This window comes from Haemaphysalis longicornis, unplaced genomic scaffold, assembly GCF_048455015.1.
Source record: "Haemaphysalis longicornis isolate Haplotype H1 unplaced genomic scaffold, Haemaphysalis longicornis Haplotype H1 scaffold_1, whole genome shotgun sequence".
NCBI lineage: Eukaryota > Metazoa > Arthropoda > Arachnida > Ixodida > Ixodidae > Haemaphysalis > Haemaphysalis longicornis.
Window position 1 is genome coordinate 382704086 of NW_027526203.1, and position 21850 is coordinate 382725935.

The 21850-nt window shown below is 48.8% G+C and overlaps 3 protein-coding genes across 3 annotated transcripts; all 3 read right to left on the minus strand.

Moving 5' to 3' along the window:
• Window positions 1–4217: 4217 nt before the first annotated feature.
• Window positions 4218–4802, minus strand: LOC144160728 (uncharacterized). Its single transcript, XM_077691921.1, has one exon. It carries the CDS (start codon window positions 4800–4802, stop codon window positions 4218–4220), a length of 585 nt encoding a protein of 194 aa, XP_077548047.1.
• Window positions 4803–11872: 7070 nt separating this feature from the next.
• LOC144160737 (uncharacterized) lies at window positions 11873–12448 on the minus strand. The gene has a single exon (XM_077691924.1). It carries the CDS (start codon window positions 12446–12448, stop codon window positions 11873–11875), a length of 576 nt encoding a protein of 191 aa, XP_077548050.1.
• Window positions 12449–16493: 4045 nt separating this feature from the next.
• On the minus strand, window positions 16494–20330 carry LOC144160742 (uncharacterized). The gene is made up of 2 exons (XM_077691930.1): window positions 20318–20330; window positions 16494–16963 (listed from the first exon to the last, which is right to left on the minus strand). The coding sequence occupies exons 1-2, from the start codon at window positions 20328–20330 to the stop codon at window positions 16494–16496; spliced, it is 483 nt and encodes a 160-aa protein (XP_077548056.1).
• Between the last annotated feature and the right edge of the window lie 1520 nt (window positions 20331–21850).

Consider the following 21850-nt stretch of genomic DNA (forward strand, 5'->3'; position numbering starts at 1 on the left):
CCCATAGAGCAATTCCAGAGAGCCGGCAACACCGACACGAGAGGCATTCTGAAAGGAAACAGTGCCATATCTCCCAATGGCATCTTTTCAACGCAACTCAGAATGCAGGCATGAGGCAAATATATCTTAATGTGTATTGAGAAGGCACTTCGGCTTTTCTTATCCTTGCATTTAAAACATTAATCACTCCTTCGGGACTCCTAAAACAAGTACGGATCGTCACTGCTCTGCATGATCAGCCTTTCCTGTAAAAAGACAACCACTGACTTCTTCCAAGTCCCCGCCTCTGACACTATTACTCGACATGGGGTGTCCACTTTATGCGTTTTGGCTGCAAAAAGAATATCCAAACTGGATTTTTATACTTCCTTTTGCTGTGCGTAGGGGTCGTTAAATACTGTTGAAAACCAGGAAGCAGGCGCGGGTTAGATGACACCGCTTTATTCACGGCTTTCAAGCGGCTAGCGTTATTTTAAGGAGGAAGAAGATGTCTTGAGCCGTGCTGCTCGTTGTTGTTGTTGTTGTTGTTGCTCCTTTAGTTATGGCACATACACAATCAGGGGATCGGCCAATCAATAGAGGATGGATAAAATGAATTGAATTCTTATCTAATCACGAGACGTTTAGGAAAGATAATTTAGACCGGGTGGAAAAAGTTTTGAGAAAAAAGGAAAAAAAAAGAAAAAAAATCCTGAAAAATCAAAGCGAGGGTGACCAATCGCAATCATAAAGAGAATCGTTTTGAATTTTCAATGTAGCGCAGGAGGGCAGAGCACACATCCCGGCGGCAGAACCCCGTTTCGGATGCCCCGAACGATAGAATAGCCGGCACTATTAGGGATATCCCCAAACTGTAAACCGGCACCTCCAGGGACTGACGTCTCAATCGGGAAAAACGTCGGCTTTTCAAAAGGTAGTGATCGACAGACTCGTCTTCGTTGCAATAGCTGCACAGAGCTGTTGGCGCCAGACGAGACCTGTGCAAATACCTATTTAACTTGGGTACTCGACAACGTAAGGCTGTAATAACCACCTCTAAGTTGCGGGAAGGGCACCATTCAGGTTTCCATGAGAATTTAAGATGATTGAAATCCCTTAATGATAATAAAACCGATTCTGCGGTGGGTGCTCGTTGCCTCTTCGGTTTCGTTGTCTTCTTACCAACCAGATCACATTTTTAAACAAATACAATTACTTACAAAGGCTTTTAGCCCTGGATTTGACTTTCCGCAAAGCGACATTATTGTTACGGCTGAAAAAGCGTTTACGGCCTCGAAGCCCTTTTGCTTGAAAAAAAATTCCCCGCATTTCCCCGAGGGGAAGAATGTGAAAGTGCGAATGCACGAGTTGAATTTGCGCGGTTCGGTAATGTTCGTGAAAGAGAGATCACACACACACACACAACTACAAAGAAAGAAAGATGCATTTATTCACAGACACCTATTTGTGCTGTCGTTGTACTTGATTGCTAGAGCGGATCTCAGCTTTGAAATTTCGTGTCAGTACTCCTTTAAGCAGGTGCATTAGCCCTTCTCACGCCCGATTCTTGGCCAATCCCCCACGTGGGTATGTGCCATGTCAGCGGCCAGGCAGCGCGCGCCCATCTCCCCCCGTTGCCAAGAAAGACGAGGAGATTCCTGGCCAATCCCCCACGTGGGTATGTGCCATGTCAGCGGCCAGGCTGCGCGCGCCCATCTCCACGTGCGCGGACATCGCCGGTGGACGCAGGTTCAGGGTCGCTTAAGAAGTGCATTGCACTTAAAACACGACAAAGACACCGACCTTCCTTGTCAGCAGGTAAAACACATGGACCCTGGTGTACTGGAGAAGCTGACACTTTCCGCAAAGCACGCCTTTCCGGGGACACTCGAAGTGGGCCCGGACGTGCACTCCTTGTGATACACAATTAAGTGCCACCTTTGTTCTCGAGAGCCAGCCTCAAAACGTCTCTCACCAGACCCAGCAGCTTCGCAGCACTCTTCGTGGGTTCCACTGGCACTGCCATGCCCTCCTTCCTCTTCCTCTACCCCCCCCCCCCCCCCCCAATCCGACTCCTGGCTGTCTGCCCTCGGGCGCTCGGACGCCCAGTCCCAGTGCGCCCTGGTCGACAGGGCTCGGGCCCACAGAGCTGCGCTTCCTAGGCTCAACCATCCTTAAGCTTAGCCATAAATAAAACGTATCTCTCTCTCTCTCTCTCTCTCTCTCTCTCTCTCTCTCTCTCTCTCTCTCTCTCTCTCTCTCTCTCTCTCTCTCTCTCTCTCTCTCTCTCTCTCTCTCTCTCTCTATCTCTCTATCTATCTATCTATCTATCTATCTATCGATCTATCTATCTATCTATCTATCTATCTATCTATAAAACCGCCGATAATACCAAACACCAAGCCGCATGCCACCGTTGCAATAATGACACGTCTGGTTCCGTGAAAGCTCAACGGAAGTATTGTCTAAAGAAGTGGGCCTTTTAACAGCGGAGCTGTTCTAGGGATAGGCTTGACGACAGTCTCTCCTGCTAGCGTGTCACGTTCCCTCCTGAACAAATTTCTCCGTCCCCAAAAAACCTGTTTTTCAGTATGGGAACCATCAACCCCCCCCCCCCCCCCCCAAAAAAAAAAAAAAATAATAAAGTCCTCCAGCCTTCATATTTATACACAAGGCGAATTATATAGCCCATGAAAGAACGTCTTCACAGCAATCATTGTGGGTTTAAAAGTGAAGCCGACTTTTAAAAAATCGGTGTGAGCTTCGCTGTATTTCCCACATTACCTGTTGCGCAGTAAAGCATGATCATCTACGCTGGGAGTATGATTACAGAAAACGGTTCTAACTGTTGTGTTAGCGAAAGTATCCAGAAACAAATTTTATGAAAGTTAGCTGCTAAGACGTCTTAACCATTGTGCTGAGTGTAATTTACTTTTCACCATCTCTTAGTTCATAGTGAAGTTCTAAACGTTACAGAATTACTGTCTGCTGTCAATACATGGACGTCTACGAAGGGAGTATGATGACAGAAAACGGCTGTAACTGTCGTTTTGTCAGAACTATCCGGGGAACAATTATACAGCAATTAGCCTCTAAGACGGCTCTAATATTGCGCACAAGGAAGAAGCCGAAGCTAAACGGAATCTTTGTAAAGTCAACACACAGCTCCGCAGTTTCAGCAGATTTCACACTGTGTGGAACTGGTTTTCATGTTTGGTTCTGTCCTCGTGTTATCATTGAAAGTAGCTGTGAACAAATTAGGTATTCGTGTTCGGTCACTACGCATATAATAATACCCCACGCACGGGATTTCTTTTTTAGGGGCGAAGCCCCTTATGGACTGGGGCTGTTGGCGTCTTCTGTCGTCGTCATCGTAATCGTCATTCGTCTCATGTAGTCACGGTACTAAAACACCGGGGAAACTCGTTTACGCCTCGCGCTAGAACGTAACGCGTATTAAAAAAACACCGGGACACTCGTTCTCGCTTCCCGCTAGAGAGCTTCGAGCTCCAAAGACAAGAGATTTTTACAGAAAAGCTGTATACTTCTACCCCCCAACGGTTTCAACTCTGTTGGCAAAAACGCCGTGGCGCCCAGACTACACTTATACACTGTATGCTTCGCCCCTCCCCAGGTTTGACGTTAGTGGAGATGGCCAGGGATTTTCTTTTTTTTCTTTTCACCGCTGGGACACACTTCTCTAGCATTTAAATTTGCAAGGAGGGGACCCCCATCAAGCGAACTATAAAATGAGCCAAGCAGCACAATTCGACTGTCGGCCCTAACCAGTGCGCCTGGCAGCAAGCTCGTGCTCTGCTAGCTCCTGAACTAGTAGGAGTGACGCCAAAGACCCGGAAGGCGAAGACGATGTGCAGGTTGAACAGAGCGGGATATCCCCTTTTCGTTACCTTGCCGTGCCATTAGCGGCATCCCCTTCTGCCTGTCGTGACCGAGGATAGGGCCTAAACTTTATATTATACCCCGGGAGTAACAACCAATAACATAAACAAAACAGACCTAAGGACAACAAAACAACAGAGTCCGCGGCCAGCAACCGGGATTGTTTACCTGCAGTTTTGCCGTGGCAAAACTACCCTCAAGCGCCGATTAACCACGTTGACAGAGTGACTGCGCTTTATTTCTGCACGTGCGTTTCACGGAAGGAGAGGAACGGTGTTGGAGGTGGAAGAAGTCTGGCCCTCCGCTTGCGATCCGAGGGCTGGGGAGCGTCCGCCACGTCACTCCTCCTGGTTATCTTCCTGCTCCGGGTCAGTGTCGTTCTCTGTCAACAGTTCGGCGAACATGTAGCGCTGCTCGTCCCTGGAGATCCCGAGGACGTCCTTGTATTTTGAACTGGCCAGCGCCACCACGCTGCCCAGGTCCTCCGGGGACATGACCTCCTCCAGCTTCTCGAGCAGACGCTCCACAAAACGCGACACCTGCAACTTGCGCTTGCGGTTGTACTTCAGGTCAGCGACCATGAGCTGGTAGCTGCAGTCATCCAGGATGCGGGCCACACGATGGGTGTTCTTGATGTCAGGGCACTCGGCGCGGTATTCCCGTGGTACGACGCGCAGGGTACGGCATCGCGTGAGGTAGGTGACGTTGCTGGAGAACACGGCAAGATTGAACATGAAGCGGAAATAGCGGTTTACCAACCGCATTGGACGGCGACCGTATATGTTGCACAGGTGCCGCGTCAGCGACGCGGGGCTCAAGTGCGGTTGTGGCGACTGCTCAGCCGACGAGCCGTCCACTTCCGCCTCATCGACAATGCTCGTATCAAGGATGTCTCCTTCCGCCTCGTTGGAGTCCTCCAGCATCGTGGCCGCTGACGCTTTGCCAACCGAAGAGGGCTGTAGTCGCGAGGCGGAAGATGACGAAGTCTTCGTCTTTGTTTTCGTCATTTACCTCCAATGAGGTTGACGCTGCGTAAAAAAAGTACTTCATTGACGAAATTTTTGCATGAGTGCATGACTGGACTGTTGCGGCGTGAAATGGTTACCATAATTTTTTGTTCCCTTAAGTTCTGGTTCGGGTTGGGCGAAATAAAGTATGGCGATTCGCAATCGGGTCCAGTTCTGGCCAAAATACCGGTCATCCTCCCACCCCTCCTTCCTGCCATAACAGGCTGTATCACTCCTCTCAAATATTGATTGTTGTAAATACTAACATTTCGCTGATAGGAGTGGATAAAAAAACAAATGGAAAGGTAGGGAGGTTAACCTGGTGTAGAGCCCGGTTTGCTACACTGCCCTGGGGAAGCGGGCTTGGCAGGATAAAAGCGGGAGACGACGAGGAGGAGGAGATCGCGAATGGGAACGCGCGCACTCATAGTCCGTTTCTTTGCACTAAAAACGTTCGTATAATCGTGTATCATCCCAACAACGACAAAGGGCTTTTGTTGCCCTCTGTGAATTTGATGGTAGATACCGATGTCCAAGGGTTGTCTTTACTGTAAATAGCCGATCGCCTATTCGGCGGAGCTCGGTGGCGATGCTCAGGAGAGGCTCAGTTGTCTCTTCAACCCCCCAGGCGTCGCAGCGGTCGCTGTTGGCCATCCCGATGAGGAAGCAGTAGGCTTTCTGAAGGCTACTCCCAGTCACTGTTGTCAGAGAAAAGTCGACTTGGCTCAAGACAGCCAACACGGAAGATGGCGCTAGAGTGCGGGATCCTGAATGTAGAGCCGGGGATTCGCAAAGTACGGTGTATGCCATATCTTCATGCTATTCACACATTGAAAAGAACGACGCGCCGTCGTGGCGTCAGTTCTCGAGAGCGGAAGGAGGCCTCTCCGGGCAACCTCGCCAAAACGTTACTGTGTATTCCGCCGTGACTTGACAACCACTGGAACACGATGTGGGGGCCATTCATGACAGCCTGGCGGAATTCATCTTGAACCCCTGACACCAGTTGGTGGAGAGGGCAGTAGCGCAGCACTGCTCTCAATGTTTGTAGGGCGCCTTTAGAATCCGAAGACAGACCACTTTGGGGGATTAGCTCCAATAATTTGCTCAAGCGCCGCACGAATGGCTGCGGTTTCGATAGCTGTCGAGCTCGTGGCATGGGCAACACGGAATCGAATTGTGGCTGAATCTGTAGTACAACCACCACACCTGCCGAGCTGGATGACAATACTGAACCATCCATGTATATGATATGCTTCCCGTCGTTGTGATCGTCATGCAGTAATAGCATCGTGACCTGTTTCAGGGCCAGCGGTGGCAAGTCGGCTTTATTTCCAATGCCCGGAAGAAGGAGAGGAATCTCGGGTTGCTCCAGGCACCACAACGTGGAGCACGGTGGGCAATCTCCAATAATGCCCCTCTAACCTTTGGACAATCCAGAGCACCCGCGTGCAGGCTCTGCACATGTGTCTTGGTTTGCCGCGATGTGCGTCAACAGTGGGAACTATTTGCATAGCTCAAGACAACCCGATAATAACATGTGACTACTGAGACACTACGCCTGTACATCAGGCTCCTCATAAGGCTGCCGTCTCACTATCTTGCGGAGCTCCCTTGGAGTCGACCGCGATCTGCATTGGCAGCCATCGTCAGGGCGCACTGGGCTGAAATGCCGTCTTAAAGTATAGGGTGAGGCGAAATGGAAATCACAGAATCGACCTGGTTACAAGAATGACACCTCTGCTTCCGTGAAAAGTCATATGAAGTGCTGTACACAGCAAACTCGGCATTTTGGTTCTGTGCTTATGCAATGGTTAAAATAGCGAAGAACAGAAATTATTTGCGTTGCAGTGGGAAGGCATATGCTAGCCAGCCCGAACCCCGGCGATCAGCTTCGGCTGGTTGAAAGAGCCCGCCTGGCAGCGACCGCCCAGGGACTTCTGGACTGAGAAGACCCCCCCCCCTCTCCCCATTGCCATTACTCCTGACCTAATATAGAAATAAAGTTTATTCCTCCTCCTCCTTAGTCACCACGCACTTCATTCTAAAACTACGCGTGTGTATTTTTAAAACTAAGCTTGCCTCTCTTGCGACCTTTCGAGGGACTGCTGCTGGTGGTGCTGTTCTCTAGCCGAATGCTCCGCTGGGCGCCTGCCGGCTTCTCCTCGCCCGCCGCTCTAGTGGCGGGAAGAGCAAGGTCATGGAAGGAGCATCCTGGGTTTCTCACAGAACCACCAGATGGTGCACTGGTCTGTGACCCCGGTACAGGTAGGTGGTTTCTCTGGCCAGACAATCAGGTAGTTTTGGAGGGAGCGCGGGAAAAGATGTGAAAGAATAGGCAGGGGAACGACGTAGTTATAGCCGGAAGGACCAATGACGTTCTGCAGGAAGGGTGCACGGAAGTGCGGAAGCAGCTACAGGAGGGAATGAGGGAGCGCAGGACTCTGTGCCAAAATGTGCCGATCCTCGTGAGCATGCTACCCGAGATCATTGGGCGAGGGGTGCATATGGAGCGGGGTGAGCTGGTAGTAAACAGAGACCTACGAGAGCTAGGCAAGACGATGAATTTCTCAGTCGTTGACATCAGCAGTGATGTCCAACGGGTGGGCTGGAAATGGACGTTTCAGCGGGCCGGAGTCCACTTCAGCGGGCAGGTGGGAGAAGCCATTGGGCGACGACACACAGCGCGAGCAGTGGCTTCTTAGGCGGGTATGCGAGGAGGAAAGGGAGATAGCTAGGTCGGTACAGGTGGGTGCAGGACGACGAAATGGGCGACACCGGTGTGTAAAGAAGAGATGCATACATCTTACGATCGCGTACAAAAACATGCAGGGCGGCAGGAAACACGAGAAATAAATGGAGAATCGTAAACAGCTAGGAGAGAAAGATATCCGGGTATACGCCGTGACCAAGACGCACCTAGTGTACCTGTAAGAACCTCCGGTAATCGGAGGGGATGTATGCGAAAATTGCAACAGGACGGCTGGATGGAAAAAATGCGGAAGAGTGGGTATGCTTATACGACATGGGGCTAATTGGAAAAAAGTGAAAGAAGACTGTAAAAAGCATGTGTGGGTGAAACCGGGGGTAGGGGGTATGAAGGTGTCTTTAGGAGTGTCGTACCTGTGGGCGGGTAAGGATAGCAAAGAACAAAATGAAAAATTGGTGGTGTGTCTTAAGATGGACATCGAGGATTTGAAACGATCCGGGAAGGTACTATTGGAAGGGGACATGAACGCTCACATTGAAGACCTAGACGGGCATACAAACTACAACAGATATCTAAGGCTAGATATGTACGAGTACCAGAACCTGATCATAATAAAAAGGGAACAAAAATTCGATGGTCAAATCATGTGTGGGTTTGGTTGGAGACAGTTGAGTATCGACTACTGCCTCCTCTCGGAAGGGCTTTATGAATGGTTGGATGGAATGAGCATAGATGAGGAAGGGGGGCACAGTCTGGGCAGTGACCACAAGCGTATAGACCTGAAATTAGGAAAACTGGGGGGCGAAAATCTGCACCCACTAGGGCAGAAAACGAAGTCAAGCAATGAAAAAATTGCGACTGTAGCCAAATCTATAGAAGCTGACATAGAAAGAAATTCTGGGGAAGAATGAGAATATGACAGGCTCCCCAAAAATTTGCAGGAAAAAATAGTCATGGCAGAAAGGGGGAAGAAAACACCAAGAAGCTGGTGGAACGCAAATATTAGGGAGGCTATAGAGAGGCGTAGACAGGCGTCTAGAGAGCACAGGCAGGCTAAGAGGGTAGGGAGGCAGCAGGAAGAGCTGGACCTAAAATGTAAGCAAGATAAGCAAAGAATAGCGGAAGCGCAGCAATTAGTACAGGAGTGCAGCAATAGTGCAGCAATTAGTACATATGCGCAAATACGACGGAAGGTTAAAGACGCGCCGAAAAAAGTTTGGAACCATGTGCGAACATTAATAAAACGCACGAGACCCACAGAATGTGATACTATAGAAACGAAGGGAGGCAGATTCTTAAGGGATAGCAAGCATTGGCATAAAATTATCGCTGAGAATTTTTGTGAGGTGGATAGAGCGGCCCCGCAGCACCACAGCGATGCCACGACAGGAAGCCCGAAAGGTCTGGAGACATAGGGGGACAAGCTCAAGTGGGAAAAGGCAGAGGGAAAGGTCCCCAGAAATACCGCAGTAGGCGCGGATGGGATACTGGTGGAGTTGATCAACCAATTAGCGCCAAAGAGCAAGAGAAAGCTGCTACACGCCATCAGCACAGGTATAGAAAAGAAGGCGATACCGGACACACGGCAAACGAGCAGGATGAGCTTAATATATAAGGGCAGAGGAGACAAGACTAAACCGAGCTTGTATATATGCCAGCTACCGCCACGTCAGGGTTGTGCAGGTTGGGAATGCAGGCAGTGAAATTTGAGCTGGAGCAGTGGGTAGAAGAGAATAGGGTACTACGCGAACTTCAAAATGAGTTTTAAAAAGACAGAATACTAGATGACAACCTATCTGCAGCAAGTCAATGCATAGAGGTGGCGAAGATACAAAACTGACCTTTGTGGTTAGCCTTTCTGGACATTCAAGGGTTGTATGACAACGTAGGCAAGGAGCGGCTTTGGGATATCGTGGAGGAAGGGGGGGGGGCAGAATATATTAATATATTCAGGAAACTATACCGTGAGAACCAGGGGCAAATAGTGTGGGACGGCTAGCATAAAACAGGCCAGTGTTCGAGATTAGAAAGGAAGCTTGAGGGCAGTAGGCTGGGATTCAATTTATTATACATGAAAAACGGACAGGTGGGGGAACAGTAAGTTCCAGGATTAATTTATGCAGACGACATACTTTTGACGGCGGACAACCGGATAGGTATGCAGGGTATGCGGAAAAGGAGCGGCGCACCTAGGGCTTTCATCTAGCAGAAAAATATCGACTATTATGATGTTTAATGAGGACTCGGAGCCCAAACCGGTATTAGTGCAACAAGTAGAAATACCGCGGGTAAAAAGAGTATAAGCATTTAGGAGTGTGGCATAACGACGGTGCAGATTACACGCATGCGTATGAGGCTCAACTTAAAGGGACTCTGCAAAACGTCCGATAAACGCTTCCACTCTTCCCTCCGCGTCTGGAAGCACTGTTAAAGCCATAGTTATCGCCAGCACGGAGCGACACTGCGTGATTTGCTCGTCGCAGACGATACACATTCTGCGGCATGGATAGGGAAACCATAGAGCTTATTGGACTACATAGAGATAAGTCCGCGGCGGGGGCAATGGGGAGACCACGTTCACGGAGGCCTTGGGATTAGGTGTGAGCGGGAGCCTCAACTTCAGGGCTATAGAGGTGACAAAGAGGCGGCTGGAGTGGTGATGGAAGATAGGGTAGGGAAGAGAAGGGGACGAACATCGGGGGGGGGGGGGGGGGGAAACAAATGTGCAAGGCAGGAAGGGGGGAGAGAGCAATGGGAGTTTAAAACCGTGGGAGGGGGATATAGGGGGCGGCAAATCCATTAGGTAGGGCAAATAAGTTAATAACACAGGCAAGTCGGTTGCTGACAACCGGCGTGCCGGTACAAAAGGAAGGCCTCTAATCATCATCATCTTCATCATCATCATTGTCGTCGTCGTCGTCATCGTCTTAAAGTGCCTCGATGTGCGAGCGCGCGGTCATCAAGGCACTCCATGCCGCCGTCACCGCCACCGCCGCGGCAGCCTATCGTAGCGGCGGAGCTTTGAGATGGTGGCCGAAGCGCTCCCTCGACGTCCGCAGCCAGTTTTGGACGATGTTTGTGGGGGCGCTGTTGCTCGTAAACATATGGCACATGTATGGCTAATGCATCATTCGAAAGCACCGGTCGTCTAGTTTCAGGTGATACTAGACAATATATTACCGCTGCAGTGCAATTAAAGAAAAAGGGACGCGCGCGAGCATCAACACGCGCCAGCAAAATTACTAAAGAACGCTCCCGCGGCGCCAGAACATCCACGCCCAAAAGAAGTGTCACGCAGAATAGGCACATCTTCACGAACAGCGAAGCATGGTGCAGGCCGCGAATGTATGCTGGGTTTGCTGGCTCGAAGATGTGATTCGAGGCAACAATGCGTAGTAGGGGCAATGAAAGACGACGACGTGAGAACTACGCCCACAACTGAAAACCGGAAGAAAACTGCCGCACGCACTTTTCTCTCAAGCGACACGGCACCCATGAAATCACTTAAAGCGGTGCTATTTGTACTCCATTGCACAGTTCGAAACACTGATATTAACGACGATGTAAACATCATTGAAAGCGTCGCTTTACTCCGCTTCCCTCTTTTGCGTGGGATCCGCCTTTTTTTTTTTTCCCCACGGAGACCAATTTCGGCAGCATTTATGCTTACCAAAATGCATCAAGTCGACTCATTGAGTAAGTGGGCCCTCACCAGTGCGCAGGGCATCAAGCTTGTTCCCGGCTTGATCCTGGAGAAGTCGGAGGGATACATACGCCGAGGAAAGGCGAAGCCAGTGCTTAATCCCTGAAGGATGCACAGAGTGTGATATCTCCACTGCGCTAGAGTTCCTCTATATCTTAGCTCCCTCAGGAAGTGCCCTAAAAGAGCTAAGTGGAGGACTTCTACTCGGCGCAAACTTGCAGCGCCACCACCGCCATCCCCTTCTCCGTGTTGTGGCCACAGGCAGAGTTTTAACTTTATTACCTGTCTTAAAAGTAAAAAAGAAAAGAAAAACGGAAGTTACAAATGCAGAACAAAAGAACAACATGAAAACGGGCCGCCACAGTCCAAAACAGCCAGCAAACGGGATTGTTTACTTGAAATTTGCCGCGGCAACACTGCACCCAAGCGCCAATGAACATGGTCGACGCAGTAGCTTCGTTTTCTCTCTGCACGTGAGTTCTTTGTTGGAAAAGAAGGTGGCTGGGGTGAAGATGTCGATAAAGAAGTCTGCTTCCTTGCGTGCGATCTGGCTGCAGAGAAGCCTCCACCGCGTCACTCCTCCTTCTCATTTTCCTCATTCTTATCAATGTCGTACTCCTTGAGAAGGTCGGTGAAGATGCCGCGTTGCTTGTCCCTTGTAGTCTCGAAGATGGTCTCGTACTTGGCCTCTGCCATGAGCACCACGCTGCTCAGGTCCTCCGTGGACATAACCTTCTCCAGCTTCTCACGCAGGCGCTCCAGGACGCGGGATTTCTGCAACTTGCGCAGTTGGTTGTAGTCCAGGTCAGCGAGCATAAGCCGGAAGCTGCACTCGTCCAAAATGCGAGCCACATGATGGGTGTACTTTATGTCACGGCAATCGACGCGGTACTCCCGCGGTACGATGCGCATGGCCTCGCATCGCATCAGGAAGGCCGCATTGCTAGCGTACACGGCAACGTCGAACATGGAGCGGAAATAGCGGTTTACCAGATCCAAGGGACGGAGGCCGTAGGTCTTGAGCAAGTGCCGCTTCAGCGACGAGCGGCTCAGCTGCTGTGGCTGCTTAGTCAACGAGCCGTTCAGTTGCGTCTTGTCGAGCATGGTCATCTCATGGGTGTCTCCGGCCGCCTTGTTCGACTCGCCCATCCCCGTAGTAGCTGACGCTCTTCCAAACGAAGGAGGCGGATACAGAATACTGAAGGAGTCGGTTGTGGTTGTTGTCTTTTAGAGTATGGGTACATGCCCAATCACAGGATTGGCCACTCATCCAGTTTCTTAAGTAATCACAAGGCACTGTATAAAGATACCTTAGACCAGTTGGAAATCATTTTGAATCCATAATAACAAAATAAAAATAGAAATTTTTAGAGCGGGAGTAAAGGATGGCAATTATAATGCAAATCGATTAGTGTTTGTATTGAAGCTCAAGAAAGGCGTCAGGCAGATAGCTGCAAAAAGAGTATATAGCTTACGGGCAGCCTGGCTAACCGCGCCAAAGCCAGTGCAACTGCAAGGACACAGTATGGACTCAGTAAAATGAATAAAGCGCTGAACAGACGAGGGCGAAGATACAAAACAAATGACATATGCATGCGCCTGTCTTGGCGCCTGTGTATGATGATGATGATTGTGATGACGACGACGACGGCGACGGTGATGGCGAAGGCATAGGGTTTCATACTAATGTATACTAGAGGGAAATCTGGCGCCACTGTCTGCGGAAGCCGTGCTTCGGCGAGCGTTCCGTCATGTACTGGGCAGGCACGTTCCACTTGTCCTTGACATAGCTCATGAACAGGCTGAAAAGTTGGCTCTGGCTGCAAGAAAGCAGCCATATTACTGCAGAAGGTTCATCAAATTTATTTTGTTATTATAAAATTGGACCTCCCAAAACATTAATTTGTCAGTTATTATGTAGAAGCTTCAGGAACGACGGAAAAGAAAAAAATTTTACCCTTTTTTCTTAATTTTGGCTTCGAGACAAAAAGGAAGTCATATTGCTAGCTAAGCCAAGTAGGCGAGGGACGTCGCTAGCGGCAATGGCGCCGCCCTCGGCGGCCCGCGACTGCAGCGACAGATTTCCCTCTAGTGTATATTAGTGGGAAACTCTAGGGGCGAAGGAGAATACGATGACGACGACGATGATGGTGATGATGATGATGAAGGAGAATACGACGACGACGACGACGACGACGATGATGATGATGATGATGATGGGCCAGGGCTAATTCACCTTTTGAAATTCGTGAGGACCTCAAAATGCTAATTTATTTCCGGAAAGACAGAGGCCGTAAAATAAAACTTCGTTATGATTAAAACCCCAATTATCCACTAATTAGTATCCTTCAGCAATTCAAGTGACTTGAAGTAGAAAGAAAAGCTTGAATACAATTATATATATGTCCTTTTTTGCATACCCCGAATTTGTTGCGCCAATAGATAATATAAGTGGAACCGATTAAGTCAACCCCAAATGCTCAATTGGGCTCTTATGTCTTTTGTTTCTATCTTCATCCCCCTTTTTTTAAGCCCTATTACTGCTGAGATGAACCATCTAGCTCAAAAAGTTCTGTTAACCGGTTTACGGACCTCGTGGCTCTGCATGAAACAGTTTGTTTCTTGCTTCCTAATTCCTAGAGTCTAGGAAGCAGAACTAAGTTTTCTTTTTTTGTTTATTTACCAACACACACCAAGCGCGTAATAGTTTGTCAACTTGCACAGTCCAGATAGCCTTTTCAATTGCTGCTTTTTCACGTTTTGAAATGCCTCTCGAGCAATTATTCCAAGAAACTTGTTGTTCGCTTAGCACTCGTTTTGAACCAATCAACCACTATCGGGCCAAGATGCCTCTGAAGCGCCCGAACAAACAAACATCCGAACCCGGGTTTAACTCCCGTTACCGCTTTGTTTTTGTTGTTTGTGTTTTTTTTTTCAAGGGTTTGTCATATTTGAATATTAACATTTGTTATCACGCATGTAACCTATTTATGACATCTTTATGCATTATAAATAGGATTTCGGGTATTTTCGTTGCCTTTTGGTCAGTTTCAGCTACTGCTTCTTGTACGTTTTTGCGGGTTTCGCCCCTTTAGGTCGGTTTCAGCTATTTCTGCAGAATATTTTTCTACGCCGTGGTTTTCAACCTTTGCAGGTCCGTTTTGGCTATTATTTATTTCAGTTCGGGTGGTTTTGTATGCCATAGGTACGTTGCTGTGATATAACCCCCTAAGCAAGCTCAGGCGACGGCTGGCTCTACGTACCAGGAAACGCACATACGCCTACCGGAGCGAGTTCCGCGTCGACTAGAGACTGTTCTATCGATTACGTCTCAACGCAGCTCTCACAAATACCTACCGCTGTCACATTGGCCTAACCTCGTACCCTTATTGTGACAACTGCGGTTCACCGGAAGCAGTCGAGCACATTTTACTAGAGTGCCCTGCCTACTGTCAAGCAAGAAACGACCTCGCGCAGGAGATCGAGTGCCTCAACCACAGTTTGCTAACTTTAAAAGCACTTCTGGGACCATAGCCATCTCCCTCGTCTCAGCGGAAAGTGTCAGCCGGTTTATTTGGTTACCTCCACGACATCGGTGTCGCTGAGACGATATAGGACTAAATATCCTCACACTATGCAACCACCTAGACTTTTCACATGGCCCACTCACGGTCTCAAACACACGGGCTGCCTCCCCTTTTTTCACTTTTTTCACTTCTTTTATTTCCTTCTTTGTTTTCTCTCTTCAGCCTCACTTCCTATTGTGGCTTTGCTTTTTCCTGCCCATCCGCGCAGAGTAGCATGTAGGCGACCACATGCCGGCGACCTCTTTGTTTTCCATTAATAAAGAGATTTCTCCTTCTCCTTTTAGCGACTAACTGCCATTTAATTTGTTTCGGGATAGTTTCGATAAAGCAAGAGTTCCAGCCGTTATCTGTAACCGCACTCCCTTCGCATGTGGCCATGTATTGACAACAGACGGTAATTCCGTAACGTTTACAACTTCACTGTGAAGCAATTACAAGTAAATTCAACTCAGCGTAATGTGATAAAGTCGCCCTAGCGGCCAATTTCAGCATGATTTTCTTCAAGATACTACCTACATTACACCTGAGAGCTGCATAGCTAGCATTCACCAGAAAGGAAGCTTTGCTGCAAGATTAGGAATTCTTTGTCGACGCGACTCTAGAACGCCGACGCAAAAGTTTTCAGAAACTAGTCATAGACAGCTTCGCTGTAAAAGACAGGAGAAGCGCTGGACAAACGGGACAGTGCCCTTCCCGTCGTATACCGTTTGCTACAAAGGACGCAATGCGTAGTGTCTGTAGGACAGGGGAGTGGGCGGACGTAAGGCAGTAACTGAGTTCCTTTTAAAAGTACCAAAAAACTGAGCTTCCTTCCCTTAGAGTCGTTTGTGCTATATATATAAATATCGTTTGTTCACTTCGATGGTTCAAGGCTGCTAAGAAGAACCAAAATTATGAGCGTCCAGTCATAACGCATGTTATTCGCAAAGCACGCGAACGGGTGTGTTTTTCTTTTTCCAGCGGAAACTCCTCCAGTATTTGAACCTGCCAGGTGTGAACCCTCATTAATAAAATTATAAAAATGTGTCAAGTAGGCTCATTTAGTGTGTCGGCACTCACTGGTGCGCAGGGCCGTAAGCTTGTGCTCTAATCATGGTCTATAGGAGGAGCGGTATACCTATGTAAGAAAAGGGTGAAGCCTGTCTTTAATACAGCCCACAAGCGGCACAAAGCGTGACAACTCTGTTGCGCAAGCTTCCAGTGTGATCAGCAGGATACCCTTGCCCATGGCGTGACCGAGGAAGAGGTTCAACTTTGCATTGGGACACACAAAAAAGAAAGAAGTGCAAAACTGTTTAGGCTGGCCTGCGGGCCGCCAATGTCCACAACAGTCAGCAACCTGGATTGCTTAATTGCAAGTTGGCGCGGTACAAGTACTCAAAAGTTGCTCAACACCGTTGAAATAGTGACTGCGTTTTCTTGTGGCCCGTGCGTTGTACGTGAGGGTAAGGGGAAAAGGAGTTGGTGAAGGTGTCGTCGATAAAACAAGTCTTGTCCACCGCGTGCTATCCGGGTTCAGGGGAGCGTACGCCGAGGCCCTCCTCAGTGGCATCTTCCTTCTTCGAGTCAATGTCGTAGTCCTTGAACGGTGCGGCAAACATGCCGCGCTAGTCCCCGAAGACGTCCCCGTACATAGCCTCGGCCAGCACCACCATGTGGCTCAGGTCCTCCGGGTACATGATCTCCTCCAGCTTGTTGAGCAGGGGCTCCAGGAAGGCGTACACCTGCAACTTGCGCACCAGGTTGTAGTCCAGGTCGGCGAGCATGAGCCGGTAGCTGCACTCGTCCAGGATACGAGCCACCTGTCGTGTGCACGTGGTGTCACGGCTCCTGACGCGGTATTCCGGCGGGACGATGCGCATGGCGCGGCATCGCAGGAGTAAGGCCGCGTTGTTGGTGTACATGGCGAGGTCAGACATGCAGCGGAAGTACTGTTTTACCAGCACCATCGTGCGGCGGCCGTAGGTCTCGCGGAGGTGCCGCCTCAGCCACGAGGGGTTCAGGGGCGGCTGCTTAGCCGACGACATATGCACTTTTACCTTGCCGAGCGCGCTGATCTCAAGAGTGTCCCGTCCGCCTTGTTGTCCCGTCCCGTCCAGCAGTGTAGAGGCTTACGCTCCGCTAGCGGAAGGGGGCGGCCGTCAGCATTCCGAATGAGAATAGGGGGATTATGACGATAATGACGACGGCGATAATGATGATGATGTTCCTCAGTGCATGAAAAAGGAGTCTGAAGCGGTCGTCTTCTTCCTTTACCTGCAGCGAGGTTGATGGTAGATGAAAAAGAACGGCATTGACAGCAGTTTTTCATGGTTGAACCGTTTCGTTGTGAACCTATAAACATAATTTTTTGTTCCTTTCATTTCTAATTCGAGTTTGCCGGGGTAAAACATTACGATTCGGGTTTGGGTGTAGGCCTGGAAAAATAGTGCTTCAGTTCCGGTTCGAAACACCGGTAACACGCCCCCCCCCCTTTTTTTTTTCCTTTCGCCATATAACCACCTGTATCAGTTCCATAAAACAGTGTTGATTGTAAACACCTACAGTTCGCCCAGGGGGTGTTACTGTAGAAGGGACAGCCACAGTGAAAACGCATAAATAGAACTGGTGACCACAAAACGAGCACAGGCGTTTACATGCGAGAGAAAGGTACAAAACACATATTAGATACAAGAACATTAGAACTGAGAAGCACGCCGCAAAAAAATGGAAACAGTTGACTGTTGAATATGACGAGTATCATCAGTGACGTGGAACATTTTGGGTTAGATTACGAAAAAATAAAAGATTTTTTTATAAGGCATTGATGGTGATAGGACCATTATTTGCCCAAAACTGGGTATTTCAATACATGCGGTGGCAGATGCGGCTTGGCTTGAACAAAGTTGCTTGGCAGAATATTCTAGTGAAGTGATTGTAGTGGAAAAGGCAGACCATGCTCACGGGAAATATCAGGATGATTGTGAACACAGTACGGTTGATGTTCACTGGTGAGATCAATGTCATCATCAGCACAAAGAGATCTGAAAGCTCCATCGCCATTGCCTATGTATACAGTTATGACTGAGCATTCAAACCTCTTCAACCCCACGCGTCGCTCCTGAACTTCACACGTGTATTTTTGGGAGTTCTTTCATCGTTTTTTACCAAGAACAGCTCGCCTAATAAAATACAAAGACGAACGTACCAGGGAGCAAAAATGGAGGGGTACCTGCTGTTAAAGATACAATGCTGGAAACCCAAGATAGTGGAGTGGATCACTTTCATTTAAGAGCAAGCGCGATCTTCGAGAGCTCTCCAGATGGGAGGTGTCCCCAATCCAGTACCTTGGGACTTGGAGGGGAGATGAGCCCTCTCCACCAGCACATACGCTGGACGGGTGGGGCTGAGATGGTCAGCAGCTCCACCCTATGATTTGATGTAATGTTATGGCGTGGGAGAAAGCTGGTGTGTGTAGGCATGCAACTGTTATTTATTTATTTTTAATTTGGAATACCCTCAAGGCAATTGCATTGAAGAGGGGGGTGGGTGAATACATAACAAGAAATAAGAAAAATGCAGTACAACGAACACATTGCGAGTACATATCACCTCCAAAACAAACGTAAAACAGTAAATAAGGTTGTAATCATTCTTTTACAACGTGAGAAACGCGGCTAAGGTATACATGTTGTAAGGAGTATTACAGGAAGTCAGTTGCAATTTCGTGTCAGTTTTGGCGTTCATGGCCAGACTCATTAAAAAAACAGCAAAACAAGTGGGATTGGCAGGAACCATTGTATCGCTGCAGACAATAGACAAATCTAGGTGATGACGTTGCACACAGCAGAATGAAACAAGTCCGGGTTGCTAATCGTAGCGACATCAGAAGGAAGATGATTCCAGTCCCTAGAGGTACGTGGAATGAAAGAGTGAGAAAAGGCCTTGGTGTTGCAAGTAGGAATACCAACTTTGTGAGCATGGTCTAAACGAGAAGATACGTATGAAGGGGGACTAAGTAGTGCGTTGTGAAGCATGCTGTGTGAATATATTTTATGGAATAAGCATAAACGTGCAATTTTTCGTCGTGACGTCAGAGATGGGAGATTCAAGTTAGTTTTCATTCTGGAGACGCTGGCTGAAAGAATAAAGAGTGTACCTAAGAATAAAGAGTGCACCTAATTGGAGGCACTTTTGGCATGTAGCGGTGTTAAGTATGGGAAACATGGCCTAGATAAGGGTGTTGTGGGGGTAAGTGCTGGTTTGCAGTTTTCAGAGGGTAGTAGAAGCAGCAGAAACAGTAATTGCAGTTGTAACATATAGTGGTGTGTACAATGCAACACAACTTGGTCAAAGGCAGGGAACCAAAGCAGGCGTATTTTTGTATATGATCAATCGCACTACATTAAAAGAGATGATTGGGTCGGGTATAGATAACTGAACTAAAATCACGCCCCAGTCCCACACGAACATTGTTTTACAGTAACAATAAATGCTATAGGGACGCGTATTTGATAAACCTGGCCGTCTAGACGCACCCCCCCCCCCTTCTCGCGCCGTCTACGAGTTTGATTTAGAACGCTCCTTCTATTCTCATTAGCAACTGCTTGTGCGGTTCCCCTGCTCGGCCTCAGTGGTCTAGGTGTAGAGCCGTGGGTTTTCACGTTAACGGTCTGGCTTCAAGCTCCAGTACAACTAATTTTTTTTTTTTTCGCGAACACCAGCACTTTTCTTGCTGCAGCAGTTCTGCTAGGTGAATTGTACGCATTGTTTTTTAAAATAAGAATATCTTGTTATCTTTTAGGCCGGTTTAACCCTCCTACAAGGGCGTTATTTCGGCGATTCCTATTACAGTGCAGCAAACTTATAGCAAAACAGCGGTTATAACGAAGGGATTTTGGATTCGCGTTCCAATTTTCGCATTTTCAATGCCTTTTTGGTCCAGTTTTAACGAAGTAGAGAACTGCAAGTCAGCGGACATATCGAAGTATTTTTTTTTTCCCGGAAGGCGCAAAAACCCTATATTTAAATACCCTTTCTAGCTTTCCGGTGAATAAAAGCTAAAGAAACCGCCAAATCTTGACTACCGGGCGCCTCCGCTAGCATCGTTCGCCCTTTTGTCCACCTCGGCTCCTTTTGCGAAAGCTCACTTCCATCACACAGCCAGCGCTGTTCGGCCGCCGTCTTAAACCAAGCGAGCGCCTCCGTTTTTTTTTTATGCCAGGCATGCCGACCGCTGGCTGTGCCGGCTGGTTCCAGTTTTGGCTCACCAAGCCATCACGTTTCTCTTCGCGCTGTATAGTACCCCTTGTTCGTTTGAACCCATGTTTGGAGCTCCCAGTTACCGCTCGTAGTGCCACTTTGTGGACAAAAAGCAAAGCATGCAGGTGCACGGGTGCACTCCTAAATTCCTCTACACGGAGGCTGACATGAACACCCTTGCCGACCTCACCTCCGACATGCATCTAGCACAGCAGCATCGCCTAGCTATGACACCAGCCGGACGTTGCATCATAAAGCAACATCTCAAACAGCAACTGCAAGGACCCAGAAGGCAGTTCCCGCAAGCACCGTGGACAGCAGATGTGCCCGCATGTGCTCCAATCCCTGGACACCACACCAGCCTTCATGGCTGGAGGGCCGAACAACGGAAACTGGCCCGAGCATCCTTGGCACTTAACGCCTAGACGAGAAGTATAACACCGCTCTCAGGGTTTTCACCGACGGCTCAGTTGACCCAGTCACTGGGCGTGCGGGTGCTGCCTTCGTGTGTCCAGAATGCGATGAAAAGCGTAAGATACACCTTTTCGACAACACGACACCTGAGATGGCCGAGCTGATAGCCATTCAGCGAGCTGTTCAGTGGCTAGAAACGCAAGAACGTTTCAAAGAATCGGTGATCCTTACAGACGCGATCAATGTCCTACGCCGTCTAAAACGACCAGATGAAACCTCCGAGGTCATCTTAAATATCCGGCGACGAGTCAGCACGCTGCGGACCCACGGACGTCTTGTGACCTTTTTCTGGATACCGGCACACGCGGGAATCTCAGGCAATGGCAAGGCCCACGCACTTGCGCAACAAGCCGCAAGGGACACATCAACTGGAAAAAGCTGCATCACCCGGGCTTACCCCTTCTCTTCTGAGCATGGACATTCTCCTGAGCTTCCTTCGGTCATAGTGCCATCATCTGCATCTCAGGATGAGCAAACGGATGAGAACTGTGAAAACAGAGCGGAGGAACCTGCACCTACTTGAGCTCGGAATTTTACACCCGCCGCAAGGTGGAAAGGAAGTTGCAACTACGACCGGCTCTAGGAGTGAAGCGTCCAGTCATACCTCAGCATTCGCCCCGGAAATGGCGCACGATCGTTCACAGGATTTGAACTGGATCGGCAAGAACCCCACACTTTCGCGCCACAAGATTCGGCAGCCTATATGCCCCCGAGTGTTCGCGGTGTTCAGCCAATAATGACATTGCGCACATCCTGTGGGACTGTCCTCGTTTTGCCGACTGTCGACAACAAGCCTTCAACACCGTAGGATTGGCAATCCCACCGAGCCTTAATGATTGGCTTTATCCAAGCAGTTTCAATCAGAGCGAAGAGCGGCGCCTGCTTGCCGCTCTACGAAACTTTGTCGAGAACTCTGGCCTTCACCATTTCCTTTAATACTACACCCATTTGGATGCACCATTGGATGTATTCTACTTTTTCCACAACTCCCATTACCTAATCCATCTCCCCTAGACAACAAAACTCGCTAAAGCGTAACATGGCGTCTTTGTCTCCCTTGTACTTACATAAAATAAATGCGTGTTACCACCCCCACCTAAATTGATTTTTTTTTTCACGGCGCCACGCCACCAGCTAAACCAAGCGATAGCTATGACCAAGTGACCTGCCCAATAGAATAGCTATTCTAGTAACGTTGTGCCCAATCAACCAACCTGCCTTCCCGCGCTGACGACGCTAGCTCAGTGAG